This window comes from Rhinolophus ferrumequinum, chromosome 13 (assembly GCF_004115265.2).
Source record: "Rhinolophus ferrumequinum isolate MPI-CBG mRhiFer1 chromosome 13, mRhiFer1_v1.p, whole genome shotgun sequence".
In the NCBI taxonomy this organism is placed as follows: Eukaryota; Metazoa; Chordata; class Mammalia; order Chiroptera; family Rhinolophidae; genus Rhinolophus; species Rhinolophus ferrumequinum.
In genome coordinates, this window is record NC_046296.1 from 44,344,490 (window position 1) to 44,370,649 (window position 26,160).

The 26,160-nt window shown below is 42.5% G+C and overlaps 1 protein-coding gene across 1 annotated transcript in view; it reads right to left on the bottom strand.

Moving 5' to 3' along the window:
- Positions 1 to 449: 449 nt before the first annotated feature.
- TMEM178A (transmembrane protein 178A) overlaps positions 450 to 26,160 on the bottom strand; it is a 43,252-nt gene continuing 17,541 nt past the window's right edge. Inside the window, exons 2-4 of the mRNA XM_033125432.1 lie at positions 13,730 to 13,843; positions 10,833 to 10,970; positions 450 to 1,435 (exon numbers count right to left, since the gene is read on the bottom strand). Coding sequence (XP_032981323.1) covers positions 1,194 to 1,435; positions 10,833 to 10,970; positions 13,730 to 13,843 — 494 coding nt within the window. The 3' untranslated portion in view covers positions 450 to 1,193. The remainder of the gene's footprint in view (positions 1,436 to 10,832; positions 10,971 to 13,729; positions 13,844 to 26,160) is intronic.

Sequence of the window (26,160 nt, forward strand, 5' to 3'; positions counted from 1 at the left end):
ACATTCTGAGTCAGCTGGTCTGTGGTGGAGTCCAGTTTAGGTACAGCTGAAGAAATCAGGTACAGAGGACGCTAATGGACAGCCAAGGTCGAACCCCACTGGCTCAGGAGGTCCAAGAAGAAGGGCAGACCATGTATCCTTATTACTGGCTAAAGACCAGGGAGATGGTAAAAAGAGAGGGAGGGAAGGATGGAGGGAGGAAGAAGCAGAGACAGAAAGAGAGAGGTTTAAAATACTAAGGTAAGATTGTAAAAGAAATTTGAAAATGACATCTTTTTTCAATACAAAGTGTGTGATTGCTACAAAAGATAAATAATAATGACTAACCTAATGGAAATGAAGCAATTAGTAAGGCTTAATCATAGTCTTATTAAAACAGGGTTCTTGTCTATCCATATAGTCAGGGAGACCTGTTGCCACAGCTGGATCACAGGAAACACACACTCAGATTAACAAGGGGGCGGTCGTTTAATGCAGAAACCCAGTTAACATAGAGAGACAGAGGTTGCACAACAGATAGGACTTCAAACAATACTGCATATTGTCATGGATTCGCTCTTACACGGTTGATCTGGTTTTCTTATGATCTTGATTCCAGTACAAAGACAGAGAAGAGACTTCAATTAAAACAATAAATAAATAAGGCAACAGAAGAAGAATCTTCCTGTGACGAGGAACGTCCACAAGCACAAACATTTGGTGCCGACACAACGAGACCCCATTCGGACAAGTGCTGAAGATGCTGCATTAAAATTTAACAAGCATGGTACAATGACAAAAAAAATTATACTTGCTTTGTTAGGAATCCGTTTGCAAATAGAAATGACTCTCAGGTCATTGTTATATACAAACTTTCTGAAATAAATGGCAATCATACAAATTTTTTCCATTGCAATGTCTTCTTTTTTCTAAACCTAGAAATAAATGTTCCATGGCACTGCTTCCCTATTCCTCACAGTCGAAGCATAAATAGTCATTAAAGCACTTGAATCCACAGTAGTCTTGTCCTTAGAAAGGTATGGAGGTTTTGCATGATTTTTATATCAGTAATCCAGAAAGGGCTGGCAGGCAACAGGTTGGAATGTCAAAGAGCGCTTTGTGCTTGGGATCCTGATGCAAACTCCAGTCTGTTCCCCTCAGGAGTCGTCCGCCCCATGGACGGGCCCCCGAGCAGTGAACTTGAGTGTGGACAGTCATACCGTGGAGTCCCTGCCAGACTTTAGATGTGCAATCTTGGTCCGGCTAATAAACGGATAAGCGATGCAGAGACCTCCAGCTGCCACAATAAAGCCTAAACTGCACCAGGCGCAAAAGATAGACCAGCTGTAGCCGTGTTCCACATCATCAGGCAGGCTATAAATTAGCTTCGGGAGCCGGTTCAAATCATAGGAGATGCTGGCAGCGTAAGTGCAGAGGGAAATGGTGCAAAATATTCCTATAAATAATACAAAAGGACGGAATGCTCAGTTACAGTTTTGCCTGCTACAGGGCAAATGCCAGGTAGGCCTTTGTGAAAACCAAATCAACCGATGAGGCAATCACTCCAAATTAATAAAGGATCTCAAATTCTTTGACTTGAATTACTTCAACAAACAGGGGCAAAACCTTTATGTGTCAGACCATACGTCAGGTACTAGAGATATAGGAACGAAGAACACGGGAAAATCCTGGTAACTTCAATTATTCAGAATTATCTTGCTTGAATGGTATATATATTTAAATTTAAATTTATATATTTTTATTATTAAAAACAACTTAATAAAAATTCTAATTATTTTTAAGGGAAAATATCTTCTATAGTCACTCAAAGCTAATACAATCTTTATTTCCCCTTGTTCTATACCTGATTTGACACATTTTTATATTGTTGCAATCATACAAAGTCTGCTTTTTAAAATTACCATTTATCATTAATATGTATCATGTTGCCTGTAAATAATATTTTAAATGAATTTTTACAAGTGCTAAATCATTTTTAAGGCACAGAGCCTGGCACATACTAGGACCTCAACAAATCATTGGGAGGTTTTTGTTTGTTTATTTGTTTAATGAGTGAATAACAGTTTTAAGTAATACAAATTAAATCCGGGAAATTAGAATTAATGTAAAATAGCTGAGTAAGGAGATCATACATTTCAACCACTCAGAATGAATGACCTAAAGATTTGAGTGACATAAAGAAACAGGACAGACCCAAAATTTTACTTTTTTATACCAACATATGTATGCAATCCTTCCAGAACACTAAAATCAGGATTCTGATTTAAAAAATGAAAAAATGCCCCAAACACCAGATTTTTAGTACTCAACTGATGCTCCAAGGATGTAGATGCTTCTATTCCACCACAATGGACTCTCAAGGATGCTTTTTTTGGATGGGCAGGGGGTCAGAATCAGGCTGCTGCTAAGCTGAAGATGGGTAAGAAAAACAGAACCTGGCCCCCAGTGACGTATCAGAATGTCCAGTTCTGTTCTGAGTCCTACAGCATCTCTTCTTCATACTTTGGTTTATCCCTGTGTGCAGTGGGGGTCGCACCTGTTTGCTGAAAAATTACTTTGGTAACCTTAGAGATCTGTGCAGCCTCTCCATAGGAAACAGAGACACAGATTTGAGAACTAAAGAGAGGGGACTAAATGAAATAGATTACCACCACCACCACCACCATCACCGCTGCTTTTTAATAGAGCTTTGGTGATCAGAAACACTACCAGAAAAACAAATTAAGAGCACATAGCAATTGGGAGAGAATGAAGATCACCTTAATGCCAAAATTTAAGTGCTGGAGTTCTGCCTCCACTCAAATGAAGTAAGAGCACATCGCCTGAATCCTTTCCCACATGTGCACTTAGAAGGGAAATGTTTTAAATTAAGAGGACACTTGATTGGAGATAATTTGATATTTCCTACTCTTTGCCTAATTCTGTTTTTAAGTTCTAAAGTGATTCTGTTTTTCTAAAAAGGATTAAAATCTTATCTTCCAATTTCTTGCTCCACATTATAATGGCAAACATATCACTTTGAGTTCTCTAAAGAAAGATCATGATGGAAACAATTCTTTTGTAAAGGAGGGAACCAGTCCAAAAAGATTACTCCTCTGCTCTTTTCAAACCTTGTGAAGAGCAAATGTTCTTACATCCACATGAATGTTTTCACTGGCACCAAAATAAAGACAGTGTTTGTATATAACAAGGTCCCTCTAACGAACGTTGGAAATAGAACAACAAGGCAGTTAGAAAAAAAATTGATCTCTGGAGTATCAACAGGTACAATATAATAGTAGAAAATGGCCTGTTCGCAGAAAAAAAAACTCCATTCTGCATTTAACTGTCTGCACACAGCTGAATGCCTAAAAGCAAGGCTTTTTACAAGTAACGTGGTTTTAATGACCTCTGAAAGCCTGAGTTCAAACTGAGACTTTTAAGCATCCTTTGATGTCCAAATGCATTGGGCTGAGATGCAGAAAACGCGTATTCTGGTCCCCAGATCTACTACTAACCATTGTGTGACCTTGAAATTACCTAGCCTCGCTGAGCCTTGGTCTTTCTGTCTAGGAAAAAAAAATGGGGGACCTAGTTACTGAAATCCCGTACTTCAGAATTCGATGTCAGAATTCTATGATTCTGTTATTCCAAAACATGGTATAGAGCAAGAACGTTTCCCAAAACTTCTTAGTGAATCTCGTAAGTGGTATTATGTCACTAAATAAAAAATTGATGATCTTGGAATTTTTCTTTCTATATATACTCCTTTTGATTTTATACTAAATGTTGGTAGTATTAGCATCTCTCCCCTGCCAACTCCATAAGATGGCTTTTGGTGAAATAAAGGTTAGTATAACACCACCAGTTCACACGGAATAGAAAAAGGAATATAAGAAACAATCTAACCTGAGGATTTAACTGGCAGGATGATTTTCTCCGTCCTCGGTGTCATGCATGCTTGTGCTTACCTCATGGACATGGAGAATGATGTCACTAATAAAATGTCTTTCTTTGACCAAGTTGCCAGAAAACTAAAACTCCCTAAAGCTAAATCAGGGGCCCACCATGAGCAAAAGTCAGGGACTTCATGGCATGCTTTTTTTTTGCTAATGTCACCCTTGGATCCATTTGCCTTGCAAACCTGATTGCTCCTTTGTCTTATTTTTATGACTTATTTGCATTTATCTTATCATGAAATACATGCATCTCTGTGTCACTTAAGTTCTTTTTGGAATAAGGCACTCATCAAACCTTGGTGAAAACCTGCTTCATTTTCTTCTGCCTTTACTCAACTCAGCTGAAAGAGGTAGAGAAGGTAATTAAATATATACCCAGTATACACTTCCCCTTTCCCACAAATGTCCCCACAGGCTGCCCTTCACTGGTTTTTTTTTCCTCCTTCCAAAATGCTTTTGCAGTCATTCTGAGAGGAAAGCAAAGATTAACAAAAGAGCCTATCTAAGAGTTCCTACTTTTCAGACCTTCACACCTCTAAGAAAGTTTGCAAATACATAGCTGCCGCAGCTATTATTTGTGGGATGGACAGGATTACAAGCAAATGTACTGAGAGGAGACAAATCATTGTTTCCAATATTTCCAAAAAGCTTTTGTAAAAGAGGCCTAACCCACTCAAGACATTTTAAAAAGGGATGAAAACAAAAACAAACAAAAAACACCTTCAAAGACACCAGGAAAAGGTGTTGGTTAAATGATGAAAACATCTTTGTTGTAGCTGGATTATTAGTCTTAGGTCAATTTTGATACTGTGGAATTCCCTTTAGTTACATAGTATATCTTACAGTAGTCGTGTATTAGTCCGCTAGGGCTGCCTAACAAAGTACCACAGACACGGTGGCTGAAACAGCAGAAATTTATTATCTCACAATTCTGGAAGCTAGACGTCTTAGATCAAGGTGTGAGCAAGGTTGGTTTCATCTAAGGCCTCTCTCGTTGGCTTGTAGACGGCTTCTTCTCCCTATGTCTTCACATAGTCCTTCCTCTGTAACCGGGTCCAAATTTCCTCTTCTTACAAGGACACGAGTCATATTGAATTAGGGCCCACCCTAATTACCTCATTTTAATTTAATTACCTCTTTAAAGATCCTGTCTCCAAATACAGTCACATTTTGAGGTACTAGGGGTTAGAACTTCCACATATAAATTTGGGGGGCACATAATTCAGCCCATAACGTCATGTATGTGTGTGTCTGTGTGCGTCTCTGTGTGTGTCTGTGTGTGTGTTCAATGTGTGAAGTATATTTCTACCCCTTTTACAGGCCTAAGCAAGATTTCATTATTTTAAATGTTATTTAATCAATTTTTCAAGAATTATTTATCAAGCATCTACTATGTCCCAGACCCAATTCTGATTATCTAAGAGGTCGCTTAGTTGAATGAGTTCTTGATGGTCACTGCCATATTTGGTTTGATGTTGATGTGATTAGGAACCTCAAGTGTTCTTTCCACTCCACTTTCCAGCATGTATCTCAGGGAAAGGTAGCAGAGATCTGTCAGACTTCCTGTAAGTTCCACTCAGAGTCTGAGTCAACAGAGCTGAGTCAACAAAACCTGCGGCACAAAACTGAGTTCTGCAACACACTGAGTTCTTCCAACCTAAGAACCAGTTCATCCCAGATTGCCCCACGTAGGTCTTATCCATATAGCAAATTATTTCAAATAATGCTGCATTGTTGTCAGTAGGAATTTAGTTAATGCAAGGTATGGGACGGGGGCATGAGAGATAAGGTACCACCTTATCTTGCATTCAAAAGTTCCAAATCAAATGGTCCTTCCTAAAAATCCATGAGGGGGGAAGTCACCTCTGCCCCATTCTTCCAATGACTTTTCCTTCCCTTCCACTTCTCCCCTGACCAGCTGGGAGTTTCCTGTGGTTACATGATACTCTTCAGCCCATATGGAGGCGCCCAGGGAGAAAGGTTCTTGACTCCCAAGCTAGGTCCTGGCTATTGCTGGTAGCATCTTCAAAAGGGTGAATAACAACTGGTTCTGAAAAGCACTGTATGCAGCTACTTTCCTTATAAAATATTAAAAGGTTTTTTGCCAATATTCTTAATTAGAAGATACCATGACATTATAGAATTTTAGGGACGGAAGGGATATTTTCGGGTCAAAACAGAAGAAAAATTATGCTGCCATTCCAGACCATCAACCTAATTTCCTTCCCCAAAACCTTCCTGGAGCCTGTGGTCGGCTGGTAAGATGTAATTAGGGTAACAGGGCCCACTCTTTGGATCATCCTCTTTTGATGTGCTTGAAAGGCTGAAAGAAGTGGAAGTTACTTCACCCTGGTTAGCCTGCTTGATAAATAGCATAACTGCAACGCCCTAAGGCATAAACATTGATTTTTTTTTCACTCCTTCAAATGGTGAGCTGCTCATTATTCTGATCTGTTTGCAATTACAAAAAAGAAAAGAAAAAACTCATGCTACTTTTCACACAGATCACTCAAAAAATCATTCCTAAATTGTCTTAACTAAATGACTGGGCAGAATAATAGAGATAGGCAAAACTTTACAAAAAGTAAACAAATAAAAGACCCACAGTCTGCAGTTATGAAATCCAGAAACATCCACTCTTTTTCTGAAAGATTGCAGCAATCTCATTTAAAGGCAAAGCCTGACCTAGTGTGACATAAGGCTATTTATAGTTCTTATTGATCCAGCTTAGTGTGAATATTCATATGTTTTGCTGCAAAAATGTTAATGTATTTGATTTCAGACCCTGCTGAGGGTGGTAAATAATATACAACATATGCACCATGTTACTTTTCTAAAATAAAACTTTAAAATCCTGAATTCTAAAACATACCTGGTGCCAAGGGTTTCAGAGAACGCATTAAGGATCTGTAGTTTTAAGTTATAATCAATGGGTAACCTAGATAATTCAATACAGCTACTAACTACAGCAATCTTTTTTTCTTTTGAAGGCACTGAAGCAAAGCAATGGATACCCTAACGTGGGTGTTAATTGTCCCTGAGCTTTGCTGGGGCAGCCCAGGCTCTGTCTCCTCTTTGTCTGCTGTCAGGACACTGGATGTAAGGCCCTACCTCACTGGCTGTGGCCATTCAGGGCACAGCCTGTGAAGGGGAATGAATCCAGGGGCAGTGAGGCCCCCACCAAGGGAGGACCATGCTTTATCCAATTTTTGAAATTCCCGGTATAGTAAAAAATAATAAAAACTTTCCAACAGAGACATGAAAATTGTATTTAAAAATGCTTTGCATAAATTAACCCTTTAAAATATTTATCTTTGTAACAAATTATCATCCTAATTACATGATAATGGCCATCTAATGAAATTAGGTTTAATGTTGATGAAATACTCATCCATGGTGCCCTGAAAGCAGTGTGTTCTAGTAATGGGCCCTCTTTGACAGCTGGAAGAAGAGTGTCTTATTCCCTCCATCCTCTGCGTCCACCTCTGCGACCATGTGTGTAACCTCAGAGGACAGGAAGTCAAAAGGCTACCTTTGGAGCTCCTGCCCCTGGTCCTTTTGAAGGACCCCTAGAGAGGCCCCAGAAAAAAAGCGGGCAGAAAAGAGGACACAACCTGGCTTCCCGATGAGAGCTGACAGTGGGCAGTACTGCTGTTCCACTTGTGGGTAACCAAGAACTGTCTGTATGCAATAAGGCAGAAAGAAAGATTGTTTCGAAGTTTCCATTTTAACATCTCAAACTGTCACATCACTGATGTTCTTCATTGCAGATTTGGCTAATAAGTTCAGGTAGAGAATGAAGGTGCCAATGCACTAGAAGGGGCTAAGTTTAGCATCAAAAAATCTGTGGGAGTAACTGTGTCAAGGGCTGCTGAAGGCACCTCGGGCTTAATTAACATCAATACTTTTAACCCTTCTGGCTCTCATTTCCTGTTACTGCAGCTAATTTATCTCATGCTATGGATTAATGTAGTCATCTCAGTGTTTACAAAGGAAATGTAAAGGCATTGTTTATAGTAAGAACACAAAGAGGACCTCCCTACATCCCACAGTAAGGGAACAGATGACTATTCCGGGGAAGCACATGCAGCTCTTAGAGACCGAATAGAGAACGATGTAGCGACATGGGGAAGGAATCCTTATGGTGTGATGTCAAGTTGAAACCCAGAAGACTAAATACTTTCCATGTGATGGTGGTTGCAAACATTTTCTTTTCTTTTCTTTCCTTTTTTAATGAGGCAAACACATGGGCAATATTTGGCCCAGAATAAAGAAAATATTTAAACAACCGAATTTTTCAAATGGTGGGATCTGTAAGTGAATTTTCCCTTTCTTCCAAAAATGTTGTTTGGGCAACCACAAGCACCGAAAGGAAAACAATGTTGCATTGTGTCTGTCAGCCCTTCAGGACTGCTCATCAAACTTCAAGTTCATAGATCTGGGGTGGCTTTTCTGTTTGCTTATTATGGGTTTTTATTATTGAGGCTATTGTTTTGCTTGTTTTTGTTTAACAATTGCACAGGGGCTTTTGATGATGAATCCTGAGGATCCTTGAGCCAGTCTGGCCCGGAATTACAATCCACGTGTGGATCAGAAATAAGGGCTGAGCAGGGAAAGGTGGAACTAGCCCAGGAAACACGCCTGCTGGCTCTCCTCTGAGTAGACGCAATGCTGAGCTACCCTCCTTGCACTTAATACCCAGCCAGCCCCTCGGCCTCCCAGGGAAAACTCACTAGGCCTGGCTTTTATGGCCTTGTGATTTATTTTACTGCTCACAGTTGTTTTATATGCTGAGAACATCCTAAATTATTCATGTATTACCCACATTAAACGTGTCCTTTAAAAGCTACAGGCATACCTCAGAGATATTACGGGTCAGTCCCAGACCACTGCAATAAAGTGAGGATCACGATAAAGCAAGCCATAGTATTTTTGCTGGTGGAATGTCTTGCCTTTAACTTACAAGAAAAGCAACACCTGGGGGACGCAATACAGTGGTGCGCAAAGTGATACGCAATACAACGAGGTAGGCCTGGACTTCTGCTGAGGTTTTTGTCATCTACAGCTTCTCTCATGTTCCTGACCAGGGCGTGTGACATGGGCCTTTCCGAGGCTGGGGGGAGCGAATCTGCACTGCTCTGATGTGGGCCGAGAGACAGGGAAATAGGCGCTCGGCTAATAAAGGGAGAGAAGACAACAGGGAAGATTTTGAACGACCACTGAGCCCCAGCAGAAGCATGAATGAGTCCTCTGATTCTTTGCTGCCCTCCCCCGCTCAGTCTAGAATTTGGATTTTAAATGAATCCCTTCGGCAGGCACCCGATGGCTGGTCATGAGGGTTCAAATCTTCATCCAAAACCTCAGGAACTAGAATTTTAGCCTCCCTGTGCTACAGACGTGGCAGCCGCTGTGTATTCGCCAAAAGCTGGAAAACCTACGTTGGTTTGGTGCTCACAGCTATTCAGGGGCCATGTGACTTGTGCATGCTCTGTCAGGACACTTACCATGATGATCCACATTCCTCACGGGCTGGGAAAGGAGCAGACGGGAGTTAGAAGAAGGGCCCCTGCCTGTGAATTGAGTTTCTAAGGCTGATTAGTTGACCCCGCCAGAAAGCAATGTGCCACCTCTCAGCCCTGAAAGACAAACTGATAGAAAACAGCGGCGTCCGCAGAGGAGCGCTGCCGCCTCCAGCTAACTCAAGTTTGAGCGACCATTACAGTGAGACTCCCTAGACGACCCACTTGTCACTTGAGGAACAGAACACCAGGTTAGTGGAAATAAGCGTATTCAAAACGGTTACACAGCTAGAGTAACATTAGTTCTGATACTGAGCATACTTTTTGAAACTCTTAATTTGGAATTCACTAACCATTAATACACTAATTTTCTGTGAAGGAGCAGAAGGAAGGATTTCTTTCTTGTAAGTCACCTCTGGTCAGTGTTAGCCGTGAACTCAGCTTCTAACTCCTAGCACAAGTCACCTCTCTGCTTAAAACCTTCTGGTGGCTTCCATCCCCCTTAGATTAAAATCCGTGCCATCGCCTGCCTCTCCCCTCTCAGGTGATACTATCCTTTCCTTCCCTGCCCTCCAGCCACACTGGTCTTTCTGTGGCTCAAAATGCACCCATCCAGCCCTGCCTTAGGACTTGGCACTTCTAGCTTCCTCAGCCTACAGCACATTCCCAGCCTTTGGCTGCTTCTCCTGATTTTACTCAGACATCACCGCCACAGCAAGGCCTCCCCTGAGGCCCCTGTGCCACCCTGTTTATTTTCGCCATAGCTTTCATCACTATCATCAATTATTGTTTATGTCTCCCTAAAACAAAAATGGAGGAGGATTTCGTCTGCCTTGTTCACTATGTGTCTCTCTAGTACCCAGAGCTGTATCTGGTACACAGTCAGTCCTCCAAAAAATCTGTGCAGTGAAATGAATGCATGTTTTATTTGTAAAAATGACACCAAGGACGCCATCACTAAGAGATGTGCTTCGAGTTGACTTGCGACCTGGGGGGATGGGCTGTACTGATCTGTCACCCTCTTTCTCCTCAGGGCTCTGGATAAGCAATGGTCCTTGTCTGCCAAGAGTCCAGGCCAGGCTTGGGGCACAGTATGAAAAAAAAGGGACAGAAAAATCAGAGCTGACTCATATGGAGATTAAACCCAAGACATTTCCATCTAACCTTCTAACAGGCCACAGTGAAGAACTCAGGGATGCATTTTTGACACTGTTCTTTCTTTAAATTCTTTATTACCCACCAAAGCCTGATGACCTTGTAGGTGCTTTTCTCACACGTGAAAACAAAATAAATGGAAAGATAACAAAGGGAAGCTAGCTGCGTGCAGAGTAGCCTTCACTTTTGCTGGGAGAGACATATAAGGGGTTCAGCGTACCTGTCATGAGGAAAAGAAGGCCAGCCACGTGCTGGGTCAGGCTTTCCTCCCAGAAGAAACTGACCGTGGCCACAATGCAGCCGCACAGCAGGACGGCTACGGCCATGCCCAGGAAGCCAGCGGTGATTCTTCTTAAATCTAATCTCAAAACACAAACAGACATGCCACATAATGAGCAGAAGAAGGAAAGGTAGTGACAATTGGAGAATGAAGAGCTTTGTATGAATGTATGTTACGAAAATCATTAAGGTACATGGACGGGCTTGGGGTCTCCAGGGCAGAGGTGATTTAGGGCATCCTCTTCCCAGGTATTTCATAAGAGGACCAAGGGGGTTAGCAAATGGAGGGCTCAGAGTCTACCCTCTCTGAGTTCATGGAAAAGTCCATACCAAGTAGAGAACCAACCAGAGGACAATGCCAAGGTCAACTTGGGTAATGGATAGCAAGTTGCTTAGTAAACGGACAGCGAGGTGGCTTTAGCAAGTATCTTCATTATCCTTAAAAGAACAATAGAAAGGTAGGTTACCACCACAGCAATGGCTATAATTAATCTGACTCGGGAGAAAGAGCCTAAACAGTGAGCTATAGTGAAATATGGTTTTACCTGAGCACCATGGATGCCAATTATTTTCTTTTTCATTCATATCTATTCCTGCCTATTTTCAAAAAGGATTTGGCAAAATGAAGGCAATTGAAATAGGGCCCAAAGTGCACACATGAGACATCTGTTCATAACCGCCCTCTCCCTTTAAACATAGGCCCCAAAACCCAAGCACCCTTTTACCCAGGTTAAGGAGGGACTGTTTCCATGGGTCAAGTGTCCATCACTGTCAGGTCTGATCGATCACAGAAACACAATTGTGATCACTGGGCCAGGAACACAGCCCCTCCCCCACCTTCTAGGCCAAACCCAGCGATGGACTGACTCCACGTACCCGGACACACTTCCACTCTGATTGCTACCCTAAAGCAGCACTCTGATTGTCCCACTACTTTTAGTCTTCTTCCTTCCTTTTTGAATTTGAACCAAACCAACTTCAAAAAACATGTTAGCTAAATTTCTATAATCCTTCTTAAAGCAATAGATCTCAAACATAGGTCTGCAGCCCCTGGGGCCAGCATACACATCCAGCCAAAATAAGGGGCATGCCCCGCTGTTTGAAGTGTGGGCTGCTCCACAAAGGTGGAAGGACCCAGGCAACCGCCACCGCGTTATGCATTCATGTGTCTCCTTGCCACCTCAGGGGTGTTGCATAGAGGATGGATTATGGTAGCTTCCGGTCTTGGACCTAGTCACACGTGGACCATCCCTTTCTTTTAAGGAAATTTGTCACTTCCAACTCACAGCATCTAAATTAAAGCAGGGCTGCCTAGAAGAGCAAGTATAGACACCACAAAGCAAGGGGCCAGGAGCAGTGATAATTTAAAGGGGCTGAATTTCATGTTAAGGGTATAAGAAGTTTTGACACCTCCCCTCTGAGCAGGGGAAATGTAATAATAATTCAGCTACTATTATCTCACAACCTCCTAAATTCCCTGTGGCTCAAGTTGTATTTTCTATGACCATGAAAAGGAATAAGCTTCAGGTATAATCCACACGGGATACGCAATTGTACCAGACAGGTTAAGCTTCTCTGGTAAACATGGTACAGATCAGCAAGTGTGACTTTCTAAGAGCCACGCATAAGACTGCTAAAAGCGTATTTTCATGAGAACCTCAAAAAGGATTAAAAGGAAAATGCTCAAATACTGTCTTGCTGGGCAATAACATGGTACAAACTCTTAGAGTAAAGGAATGAGGTTCTTTTTCAGGATCCTGGGATGATCTTTTCTGACCTGACTAAAATCTGAGACTGTGGCTTTCCAGACAGATGATTACGGCAAAGAATTCCAAACATGCTCACAAAAATTAAGACACAAGAAGGCTTAGATAAGACTCAGATCTGCTGAGAAATGAGAGTTAACATCAGCCAGCAAGAAAGAATTTTCGGGAAGTCCTACTATTAAGACATAAGCCACATTTTAGCCAATGACTTTCCCAGTCCTAAATTTCTCAATCATAATATTTACAATATTTGACCACTACAATAAAGCTTCCATTTATGCATCTCAGATTCAAAACAGAGCCTTTTGATCAGCAGAGATTTACTTTGAAAATGAGACCCTCCAGGGATTTCTGCAGTGGCTTTAGTCAGCAAACAAGCAAGTCTTTGCCACTTATTTCATTGGAAAAGGACAATGTCAACCTCTGATTAGGGTAAACAACAGAAAAGAATTCAGTCTACGTTTTGCTTTCCTGAGTTATCTATCACCAGGCAGCATGAATCAACAGTTTATAGGTAAATATCGGCCCTCTTAAGCCTCACAACGATCCTTTCTGGAGTTTTCCATTTTCCTGACAGTGAAAAAGGTCATACCCACTGTTGAGATGCAGAAGTAACAGACACCCCCTGAGACAATTACGACATACACTCATACAAATATTTTAACAGAAATACCAAGGTCTGAGATAAACACAGTAATCAAAATGAATATTGTATAAACACCACAAAAATAAGAGTACTGAGGTATAAGCTCCTTGGTTTACTAAGATAAGTGACAGAGCAGGTTCTTACACCTGATGACTTGATAAAGAAAAGACTTGTGTACAGACGCCACCAGGGCAAACACACACACACACACTGCACTGTCTCAACAAAGGCTCAGTGCCTGATTTCCACACATTTGATGTGTAAACAAGTTGTGACAACAGCATAGTGAAATGACTCCCTGAGTCTCCCTCCAAGTCAAATTGATCAGCCCAGCATCTTTGAGTCCAAATCTGAGAGGCCTGGCGGGAAATATTTTTGTTCAGAAAGACACCATTTCCCCTCTGACCCTTAACCAGAAATACTCACGGAGCAGGTGCCATTCATCTTGCTGTATTGTCTTGGTTAAATTGAAAGGAATGTTTCGTAAGCGGATTGGCTGAGAAAAGTGGTACTTGATAGCTGTGCATCGCTGCGCAATACCTTGAAGGAAATAAGAAATGTGATTTACTAGGCTGTGCATTTCTAATAGAATTCTGGAGACCTAAGGCAAAACAATGTATTCTAAACTGGTGGAATGGGGGAGGGGATAGGAATTTCCTGATTATTCTCATTAATAGAGGCAAGTCAGAGCAGTGAAAATCTAAAACATGAAAAAAAAAGTAGGGGGGCAGCCGGGTGGCTCAGTTGGTTAGAGGACGAGCTCTCAACAAGGTTAACCGAAAATGGCGACTGGACTTGGAGCTGAGCTGCACCCTCCACAACTAGATTGAAGCCCTGGAAAAACACATTGTTCTCCAATAAAAAAAATAATGATAAAATAAAAATTTTTATTCATGCTTCATTTTTGAATGTATTAAATTTGATAAGTATCTAAACTCCCTTAATTGAGTTACAACACTGAGTTTGTATTAACTAAATACAAAACTCCTCAAGGACAAATGGCCTAAAAGTATACAGATAGTTGGGAGAAATCAGCTTGAAATATTAAGTTAACACAGATAAATTACATGTGTCTGAATCTGATCAAATCTCTAACTCTCAAATGGGTCGCATCAAAAAGTTTATTAGGAACTGTGTTATCTGAAAACCAGAAGCCATCTTTTTTGGTAAAGACAATCTTCTACATGGTGGCTTAGGTGGTGATTAGGTCTCCAGAAAACCTGCAGGAGCCTATTTTACCCCAGGCCAGCAAATGTGATTCCTTAATACAAATTTCACTGACCCGAATTCTGGGCCCTGAGAGAAAGGATAATATTGAAAAATGTCCTCCCTTTCCTGGTTGCACATCATCCCAACGCACCATATTTTGAAATGGGCAAGAGTACCCATCGCTTTATCTAGTACTTTCTCCTACCCTCCCTCCCAACCCATACTGCAATCTGATTGGATTAATTTAAAAGAGATGTGGATGAATGTTAATCCTTTAATCCTGGCAGCTGTTTAAAAAATATTTTCACAAATGAAAATAAATCTCTAATTGGTGGAATTTGAGTAAGTATAATACTTAATGCTGGAGATGGGGTGTGGACTGGGGAGAAATTTTTCACCTATATTCAGAGGGTCTGGCCCTAAAACAACTCCTGTGCTAGGGAAATATGTGGTCCCCTTTACCTCGTTGCAAATATTTTTAGGGCACATCTCCCCCTTTGCCCCTTGCTGGGAACAGGCATGATCCCAGTGGGCAGGGAGAGAAGCAGAAAGGAGGTGAGCAGGCGGCCCAATGCTCTCCCACTTCCCCAGGGGAGTCCTGCATGTGCCAGGGATGAGGTAAGCAGTGCACACATCACCAAGTTACCTTTCCTTTCCCACTAGGCACCACTCAGAAGATCCCTGAAATGAGAAGAGAAAGGAGGCGTGGGGAATGAGAAGGCCTGGCCTTGACAGTAACAAGCAGTCCTCAAAGATCCCGAGGACTGGGAGTCTGGTGGTGAGCCCAGAACTCCTCAGCGGAGTTTGCAAGAAAATGTTCTACAATCCCGGTTCTACTCCCTAGGAAGATGACTAGACTTCAGGCAGAATTAGAGGAGAAAGTGGGAGTGAAGAACAGGTCAGCAGCAGTGTCAGAGCCTGCCACTTGCTGTGGGGTTTTTTTTTTTCCTTGTTCTTAACACTTGTTCCACTGTCAGAGTCGAAAATCTAATAGATTCAAAGAGGAAAGGTTTGGCTTCCTATAGTATACACGTAAAACTGACAAAATGAAACTTGACAAAAATCACACAGGAGAAACCTGTAGTCGCTTGATGGCTTGCCACAGTCAAGTTAGGTCCTCTTACTAAGAAGACAAGTAAGTATACATATATACATCAGATGCTGGTAAAGACAGAAGTTCCATGCAATGTTATGTTAAAGAGCGATACTGTGAAAATCCACAAGGAGGCATTAGATTCAAGTCTTTTTCAATGTCATGCGTGCAAACTTTGAAATTAACTGGCTCTCGGGGTTTAGGGAGCAATGAATCTGGCTCTCTGAAAAGGAACACAAAAAGCATGATCTCATAGCACCAGATGGCATCACACAATGGGGGGAGGAAACATGCAGAGGGTTGAAAAGAACAAGTTGTGGTCTATATTTAGTGATTAATGAGCTTCTTAAAGAGCCAAGTAGAGCCACTTTAATGATGATATAAACCATAGAATAAGATCTATTAATATGCTGCACAGGGGTTAGGAATGGGGTTTATGAGCTGGTGAATTTCTGTTGTTTCTGATGCTTAAAGAGATGAATCAAATTCCAAGCTAAGTCATAGAAATCCATACCCTAGGTTAAATGAGGGAGAGATGTGAGAAACAGCAGAACAAGCTGTAAAAAGTCATTAGTACCAAACAAGATGAAGCAGTATATGTGGTGGCTAAAGGCCTTGCAGTCAGACAGACTTAGATTTGAATCCCAGCTGTGTGACTTTTGACAAATGACTTAACCTCTCGGAGCCTCAGTTCCCTCATCTGAAACAGAGGGGGAATAATGGCAGATACTTTATGGGATTATTATGAGGAATGAAAGCGGTAACTCAATTCAAAGACTTAGCATTAGATGTAGTCCACTCTAAGCACTCGATAAATGTCAACATTTAATGATGAGTTATCTCTTAGCAGCTGCTCACGTTCACCATACAGAACCATTGCCACACGCTGGGAGTCTGTACCCTAAACAGGCATCACAGATGAACCCAGACAGACACATGAAACAGCTGCCTGAACAATGGCCCAACCAATGGCTCTCCTGTTTCCTCTCTATTCTCACCACCTCAGTACAAGACACCCATCACTTTACTCCTGAAGAGTTGGCTAACTGGCCTCCTGGCCACTATTCTCTCCACTCTCCAACCCACCCTGCATGCCTCTGTTAGATAAATCTGCCGTGTGAAGATTTGGGGCCTCTGGAGCCTCAGTTGCCCATCTGTAATGTGGAATATGAAAACCTTTAAGATTTTTGCTATGTCCACCTACCTTTTACAGTATCATTAACTTACGATGTGTCTTCACACTGATTACTATAAATGGAAATAGTTTTACTTGCCATAATGTAAATATGTACTTATTTTAGACTTACGCATTTATTTAAAAATAAAGTGCCACATAGTAAGTGCTACAATAGTGGTTTATTAAATAGCTTGAATGCTGTGCCAGGGTGTCAACTTCCACACGTAGGCAAACAGAGGGACCTGAGGGACCATTCTGAGGTGGCCCCTCAGAGCAATGGGCCTGGGTTTTCATCGTCCGGTTCTGCCTTGCCCTTGTCCAAAAACATACCATCAGCTTCCCCCTGAATCAAACCCAAGGTCAAGGTCCCTATTATGTATTGCTTCCCCTCACCTCAATTTCACTTACCTGTGACTGGTTCCCAGGGTCTTCCACATGCCTCCCAGACATGTGCCCTGACCATGTGGTGCCCATTTCTTCCTCTGCCTACAGCTCTCACCTTGGAACAATCCAAAACCTACTACACCCTTCAGGCCTACTGCCTTCATTCAAAAGACCTTCCCCAAACATAGTAGCCCACGTAGCTGACTCCCTTCTCTGGCTTCATTTTGATATTAGAGGATGAGCCACACAATCTGGCTCTTGCTTACTCAGTCTTTGTCATTTCCTAATAGATCAGAAAGCCTGCCTCCCTCTGAACTTCCCAAGTTCCTTAAAAGTTGAGGCTGTGACTTCTTCCTGGGTCTGTGACGTTTAAGATGTACGTCAACAACAGCTGCTGACAACAGCAGTACAACTGAGGCTTCAGGTTCTCTTGCAGATGAAAGGGTCAGTGAAAAACAGTCTTCACTGTTTCCTAAAACATTTCAAAGGCAACTTGGAATTCTATAACGGGCCTGTGGGCAACAAAGTAAAGATCTCTTTTCCCACCTGCTCTGCCTGCACAGAGGCCAGTTTAAAAGGAAAGATCAATCATGGGGTCACAGGGCAGGGTAGCTGCCATGTTCTTGTCAGAGAGATTTAATTTCAGAGGAAATCAGGTGCTAAGCTGACATAAAATAAAATAAAATGTTTTACTCACTACCTCCTTTCATGGATATGAACAGCCCTCACTTAGATAAATAAATCAAGTACAGTAAGTTTAGAGGCTTAATGCTGACTTTTAAGCCTCCAATGACCAAAACAAGTCCTGAAAGTGAAGCCCCCGAGGGGAAACCCATCACCACAGCTCCAGAATGGAAAGGAAAGAGGCACAAAATTAGTAAATCTAGAATGGCACTGTCCAGTAAAAACATAGTGCAGGTGATATACAGAATTTTAAATTTTCTGATGGTCACACTAAAAAACCAGGTGAGATTAAGTTTCATATATTTTCATTTACCACGCAATATTTTGAAAATTACTGAGATTTTTTAATATACTTTTTTCATCCTAAGTCTTTGAAACCAAGTGTGTGTTTTCCACTTACAGTACATCTCCTGTTGAATAAGTCTCCTTTCAAGTTCTCAAGAGTCTTGTGGCTGGTGGTGGTTGTACTAAAAAGACGAGATTTCCAGATGAAGGCAAGACTTCAATTAAAGTAAAAGCAACTGAAAGCAAGAGTGTTTGATGTAGGAAGTGCCTGAAAGGTGTGAAAGTTATTCCTTGTCTAGATCTCCTCTCCACGATATACTCTCTTGTCTGCTTTGTTTCTTATTTCTAATGCAGAATCAACTTCTTAGTAGTATGAAGCATTAGGATCTGCATTCACTCCAGATTCTCTTTGGAGCAAGACAGTCTGGATTTGCACTCTGGCTTCACCACTCACTAGCTGTGAGCCCTTGGCAAGTTACTTAACCTCTCTGAGTAAACATCATCACAGGAAGATGGTTTTTTTTAAGTGGCAGTGGAAAAACCAGAAATAACAGTGTTCAGACAGGCATGATCTTATGCAAAAGTGGAAATTGTCAGTGTTGGTTTAGGGTCATGGATGACCACTGGTTTCCTGAATTTCGTTTTAAATTTTCTTTAATGTGGTGGTTATTCTGTATCTACAGTAAAAAGTAATAAGACATTTACAACTTTACAACCAGAGATTCTCAGCTTCGTAGAATCATCATGGCACCAAGTAGGTGCCTCACCTGATGGGATGGATATTTATGATTGGAGGCTAAAGAGAGAATGGGATTTTGTGTGGCGCGGGGGGAGGGATTTCAGTCCACTGAGGGCTCTCTGCTTCTCTCTCCCTCCCCATTCTCCTTTTCTCCGCCCCTTTACCTTCCCTCTCTTGCAGGAGATGGGAGGACAGTGTGGAAACAGTTCGTATTCTTTTTTCTCCATCTCAGAGTTGCCAATGTGGGAAAGGGGACAGAACTATGCCATTGGATTGTACCGTTCTTTCTGTGGAAAGCAGACACAGGCAAGAACCAACGCCCCACCCCAAACCTTGTTCCCTGAGCCCTGACTCAGGTGAAACCGAATACAACCGTCTACTCAGTGGATGCTGGACCGCGACACACTGTGGTATTTCCTTCCCACAGAGGATACCAAGTTACAGGGACGAGCTGACAGTCGCTGCTGGTCATTCTTGCTCTAGTCACAACATGCTGACCTAAGAGAGATCAATACAGTCTGAACAAAAGCTGTCTTTTAATCATACATGGGTCTCCAGGTGTTGTTAATACACACCCGGAGGGAAAATCTCCTGGATTCAGGAAAGCATCCAAACAGTTTGTTTGGGAAGTAAATCTAAGCCTTCTTCCCTCTCCAGTATGACTTTTCAATTAGTGTGAATATATATATATATATATATATATACATATATATATGTATATATATATATATATACATATATATATGTATATATATATATATATACATATATATATATATCAAATGGTTAAGCCTGTGTACTCTCAAATACTGGGAAAAACTTAGGAATATGGGGGATTTTTGTGCATTTAATACATGTGTGTGTGTAAGAAGGTCGTAAACTAGAATATTGGCTTTGGAACCAGTTATGTGACTTACAGCCATAAATTCAACCACTCTGATTTTGTAAAATAGAGGTAATACAAGTTCATAGAGTTGTCATGAGGATTGAGCAATATACAGGTGACCTTTGTACAAGTCAGGGGTGGGTGGTTAGGGTGCTGACGCCTTCCCAGTTGAAAATCCTCATTAACTTTTGACTCTGCAATGGGCCCTTGGTATCCCCAATTTGACAAACCGTGGATCCCAACTGAAAACAGCACTTTCGATCTGCAGTTGGGAAACCACGGTTGGGAATGTGGAAATACTGTTTTCTATCCGTGGTTGGTTGAATCTGCAGACGTGAAACCTGCGAATAGCAGGGCCAATAGTATTTACTGGGGGGAAAAAAATCCGCATATAAGTGGACCCATTCAGTTCAAATCCGTGTTGTTCAAGGGTCAAATGTACCTGTAATTTCACCTTCATCTCCAGCATTTGGGAGAGAGTAAGTTGCCAACTCTCAGTCATTACTCTTTTGCCATCAAAAGTCAATCGTTTATTTTTCTTTCACTCATTCATTTATTCATTTGTTCGATAAATATTTATTTAGCAAGTGCCTTTCAGATGAAGAACCTACTTTCCGAATCTAAAATATGGTACCACAAAAGTCAAAAATGAACAAAGTGAAACTAAACTGTAATTCTGAACCAGGGAGAGGGGAAATGAGGAAGGGATGGAGGGAGGGCGAGAGGGAAGGAAGGAAGGAGGGAGAGAGAGAGACAGAGAGACAGAGAGAGAGAGAGATGTCTCTCACCTGTCACATGATGACCTATAAACACTGGTGCCCTTAGCAACTTCCCAAATACTCAAGAAAGAGCAACTTACTGGGGAAAGGCTGCCATTTTAGAATGGGTTGGCAGTGTTCCAGGCAAATTATACTTAAAAACAAGGCACTGTTGGTCATTTCCAGGTGTCTTTACAGAATCCTTCTAATTGAATTACACATTCAGAAGTTTGTTTCCTTTATGAAAATGATCCCTGGATCAAGCTGAATTGACTAATTACTACTCCATATAGAGATTAGGAAAGTAACGTTTGGTAGAGGTAATTTATGAAAATATAAGCAAGGGCAATAGCTCTGCTCAGACTGTGAAAAAAATTTAAACATATTTGCTACTGTGAACAATGTTCTTGTGTCCCCTTCACCAGATGGGCTACTGGATTTATGAGGGGATGTGTCACAGACACATATCAAGATAAATGGAAAGTAGGAGCCCCGTTGAAGCAGCCTGCAGGATCTAAAGGCAGAGCCTGTTCTGTGGCTCACTTCCTAACTTGATAGAATTGTACTCCTGGGCTTTGCTAGGATATGGAAAGCAATTTCAAAAAACAATATAAACTGATTTTAAGCAATATTTTCTACTTTTTCTAAGTCATGATCAAGGCTAAGCAATCATCAAGCAAAACTGACAAATCTGAACTTCATTTTCTTTAACTTCTTCAGTCCATCCTCTCATGGTTAGGTGGCCTGGTAGGTACCAGAGACAAGAAGTAAAATCTCCAGATTGAATGGATGACCAAGGGTTCACTCCAACAAGGGCAGAAGATGGCACTCACCACCTTCCAGGGGCAGAACCTTATGACAGGGAGAAGCCAAATCCCAAAGCCACTTGCAGCAGCCACAAAAGACGACAGGGTGAGGCCCTCTGTCTTTGGCAGCCTTTATCACTATTTCCCATCTGTTCTGGTTCCTCCAACAGCTCGACAGACATCGCTAAATCATGACATAAATCTGCAGCAGATAAGCACACTTTTGAGACTACCAGGATTGTGTTAGTGTGGTTATAGGAAAAGAATAATCATGCTCTTATTTATTATATAGCCTCTTCTGCTGTATTCAGACTGCCTTCTCCCACATCTCTGTAGGTTGCAGAAGCCAGACATCCTTCCCTTTTCACAAACAGGGAGAACAAGGCACAGACCACTTAAGTGGCCTGCCTACGGCCACATTATGAAATAGTGACGATAACTGACTGAGGGCATACTCCATGCCGGGCTATTACAGAGAGCTTGACTCACATTTCCCCCATGAGACAGGTTCTGTCATTACCTCTGTTTTACAGTGGAGGAAACTGAGGCTCAGAGAAGTTAAATAATCTGACTGAAGTCCCACAGATCACAAGTGACAGAGCTGGCACTGAGTTTACCTCTGCCTCCAAAACCAGTTCTTAGATATTTTAAAAGCCCTTGTCAGATGAGGGTCACTATGATTATATCTGATCATGTCTAATTAGTCCCCTTACAGGGACAAGGAGAAAGCAGGCAGGCATGGATTGACATGTGACATTGCTTTGATCATAATATTCATCTGCGTATTTCCACCCCATTTGCTCTCACACTGCCTCCATCCACAAAGAGCAGACACAAGGCTCCATCCAGGAAAGCACTGTCCGAAGCTCTGTGGGCAGATGTCTTTCCCTGTTTGCTGAGCAGGTGTTCAGATGCCTATATCCGACTGGGGCAGAGGAAAACCCAAAGGGGCAGAGGAATGGCTGGGGAGAAAGAGGAAAGCATTGGAAGGATGGGAGAGGGCAAAGAGTCCATCTCTCTGTATCCTCAGAGCCCTAGACACACATGAGTCCCAGATTAAAGGTTGGGGCAGACTGGGAGTGTGATTAACACCTAAAGCGAGGAAAGGAAAACCTCGCCCTTGACCAAGTGGAACTGCTATGTCCTGATGGGAATCTCTCTGTGTGTGGGGAAAGAGCCCCCCACTCCAACTGCACACTCTCAGCTGAAGTCCCCATTCTTCCTCCTCTCAGAACTCACATAATTCAGACAGTCAAAATAACCATCAGGTGCTCGCACTTGACGTATAAATGTACTTCTGGTCCAGCTCCAATGACAGTGTGAAGGGGAGCTGTAATTCTTTGTTTAACACCTGTGCTTATCACATCTGGCCTTAACAAGTCTTTGTCAGAGGACAAAGAGAGGACAAGATGTGTATAGTTCAGAGCTGTACCATATTACCGTCCTCATTGCATCTTGTCACAAACACACACACACACACACCACCACCACCACCAACAACAACAACACATTTCAGCCCACATCTCATCGTAACATGCCCACAAAATGTTTCCAGCCCTAATTTTACATCAAGCACTAAGAAGGACATAGACAACTGGGCAGAAAAAAGAAAAAGTGCCAATAAGCAGTTTTACTAAGCATCACTTCAATCAGCTATTTGGGGAAATAGCAGCAAGAAGGGGAGGGCGAGCAGAGTTGCACAGAGTCACAAAAATTAAAGGTTAACACCCAGCCCCCATTCACCCTGTGGGTCAGCGGCCCTGCCCGGCTGCCCTCCATCCTGCCCCGGGGCCGGGGCTCAGTGAGGCCTCTCCCTCCTGCCACCCGCTCAGCCCAGCCCAGCATATTAGCATTCTTATCACTCCCCTCAACCCAAGGGGAAACACTGTCAGCTGCCTCGTACTTAAGCATCACCCTCGGCACCAGAAGCCTGAGCCTGTGCATAATTGACAAGGAATATGTTGATAAGGAATGGGACTGTTCCAAGTTTCTGAAGGATAACTAGGTAATTAAAAGAAAAATCTAATTTAAGAAACTTCTGAAGAAATTCTTTTAAACTCTCTGGCAACATCCTTTATGGATTATTCTCTTACCAGTGATTTCTGTTTTGCCTTCGTTTGCTTCTCAAAGCCCGCGGCTACATGTTCCAGGGCATCCCCCGGTCCTCGGCCTCCTCAGTGGCCGACTTATATACAAAGCCCCGGACTAGAAGCAGAAAGGCCACCTCCGTTTCCTCGCCATGCTCAGCAGTACCTGAGTTGTCCGAAGTCCAAGCACCTGGTGACTTCCTGCTCGGGATGTAGCACAGTGCCCTCTGAGAACCCCGGCACCTGGGCCAGCAGCTGCCCTTGCTTGTGCAGAGCAATGAAAAGGTCTCAGAAGAGCCCCATTAATGACCAGGAGCACAAATGTGCACAGATGAAATCAGCCTCTGCCGGGCTCCCTGCTTCTGGCGGCACCACTTGGCTGCCTGGCTGGTTGAAGTCCACACCATGAGCCAGCAGCTGCCAGACACATCCTGAGCCATGCAAACAAACATGTGGGACTCCTCAACCAGACCCCAGGAGGTCCATCACTTCCTAACAGACAGCCTGGACCCCCCGTGTTCATCCTCCCACATCACCTCCCTGTCCTGGAGGTTGGCTTAACGTTGGATGATGGCCCTATCACCTGCTACCTTCATGAAATTCCCTGTGTCTTAATTAATCTGTAAAATGAGGCTGGTAATATTAATTTCATATGGTATTCCAAGGCATTCTTTAGGCATGATCACCTTTAATCCATGCTTCCTGCATCACCTCACTTGGTCACCTCTGACTTAACTAACTAATCCTATCCAGCTCAGATTTGTTGTAGAGTTTGTCTAATCTCAGCTATTGAACCTTGTCATTTTCTTCCAATCCAACCCCACCTATAAGCTGAATGAAAACAAACACCGGCCCGCCTTCAGAGAGCTTAGAGTCTAGTGAAGGACACTGGCATTATAATAGCACTAACAGATGTGAAATCACAACTCCGACATAAAGGAGATGCATTCAGTGCTCTGACACCACCGAACAGGAGGCAACCTGAGAAGGCTGATGTCCCAAGGATGAGCAGGATTGTCCTCGTGAGGCAGAAGGAAGGGCACGTACGGGGCTTTGGAGAGGAAGGCCTGCAGGACTGGGGTACAGCAGAGGCAGGGGTATCAGGGAAGATGTTGCTCGAGAGAAAAGGGAGGCCTAGACCACAGAGGGCCTCAAGGCAAGTGGAGACCTGGTCTCTATGGTGAGCCTCAATGGAAGTCATCACAGATTGTAAACTAGGAGACGTCATGATCACAATTGATTTTGTAACACTTCACTCTTGCCCCAGCGTGGAGGAAGGATTGGAAGACGCTAGCGGTCATTGAGTGATAGAGAATACGAGCAGGCCACAACAGCACTGCCCAGAGAGACAGGTGCCCAGAGAGACAGGTGCCCAGTGAGGGGAGGTCCGAGAAGGCCTCCTGGAGTGAATTTGAAAACTGAGTCAGAGTCAGCCAGGTTCAAGGGCAGGCGGTTGGTGGCGTTCGGGGGAGGAATAGGCATTCCAGACAGAAGAGCAAAAGCGAGGGCAGGCGCTGATGGACCGGAGGCTGGGTATTGCTGGCGTATAAAGTGTGAGATGGAGAGTGATCAGAAATAAAGCACGAAGGGGGAAGATTGGCAGAGACCAGGCAGGAAGAACTCCTTCCCACACTGTAAGGTCTCAAACCAGTAAGTTATCAGGAGCCACAGAAGGGTTTAAGCAGAGAAGTGATATGATCAAGTTTCATTTTAGATAGATGATTCTGTCAGTTGGGAAAAACGGGGAGGGCAGATGAGGAGATAAGGGAGCTGGAAAATTCATTAACTAGAAGGCTATACATCCACAGTTAAAGCATTATATATAAGTATTTAAAATGATTAAAATTGGGAACTTCTCATGGCTTAATCTTAACTACAAAGCAGTATGTATCGTATTATCTCAAACGCATGCTTGTGTGTATATTTGCATCCAGACCGGATGAACATAAGTCCTACTTTTTACAGGGTTATATAACTAAGTCGCAGGGTTATCGAGGATTTCTGTTTTCTTCTTTGCAGTTGTCTGCATTTTCTACAATGAGAATGTATTTACGAAAGTTCATCATCAGAAGAAAATTAAGATTTCAACCACATGAAGTAAGCACGAATAGCCCTGTCAAACTGATAGCGACAATTTACATTTTGCTAGTGCCTGATATTCAGTGACCCTATATCTTAAGCCACAAGGTAAATATCATTCTCTCTGTGTTCACAGAAAGGAAAATGAAAAACAGGGAAGCAACATGATTCATTTAACAAGACACAAAGGGCTAGAGGCAGAAGTAGACAGGAACTAGGCAGATAGATGCATGCGCTCCTCAACTGGTTCAATTCTATCTGCGGAGAAATGATTTGAACAGAACAGATCATGCACAATCCAATAATGAAGATAGCCAAAATAATTAGAGACAGCCCAACAGACTGCATAATTATCAGCCTAGATCAATAAAGAAGTCAATCCACACTTTGAATAAATAAGGCCGAGGGCTACACTGCTGCAGGGACTGTTATTCCAGAATCCTGTGCTCAGTGATGACAGTATTTTTCTAGAAGTGAGGAGGGGCCAGCAGAAGAAGGCAAGAAAGCAGAAGGTGCTGGCACACTGTGCCCATCCTCACCCATGCGGATTGTGCTAAAAGAGAGGATAAAGTTAAGAGTAACACAAGTGGTACACAAAAGTGACACACTTAACTCCCATGCCAAAAGGGGTAATATACACAGTCCCCTTTCTACAATTACTCGTCACTGC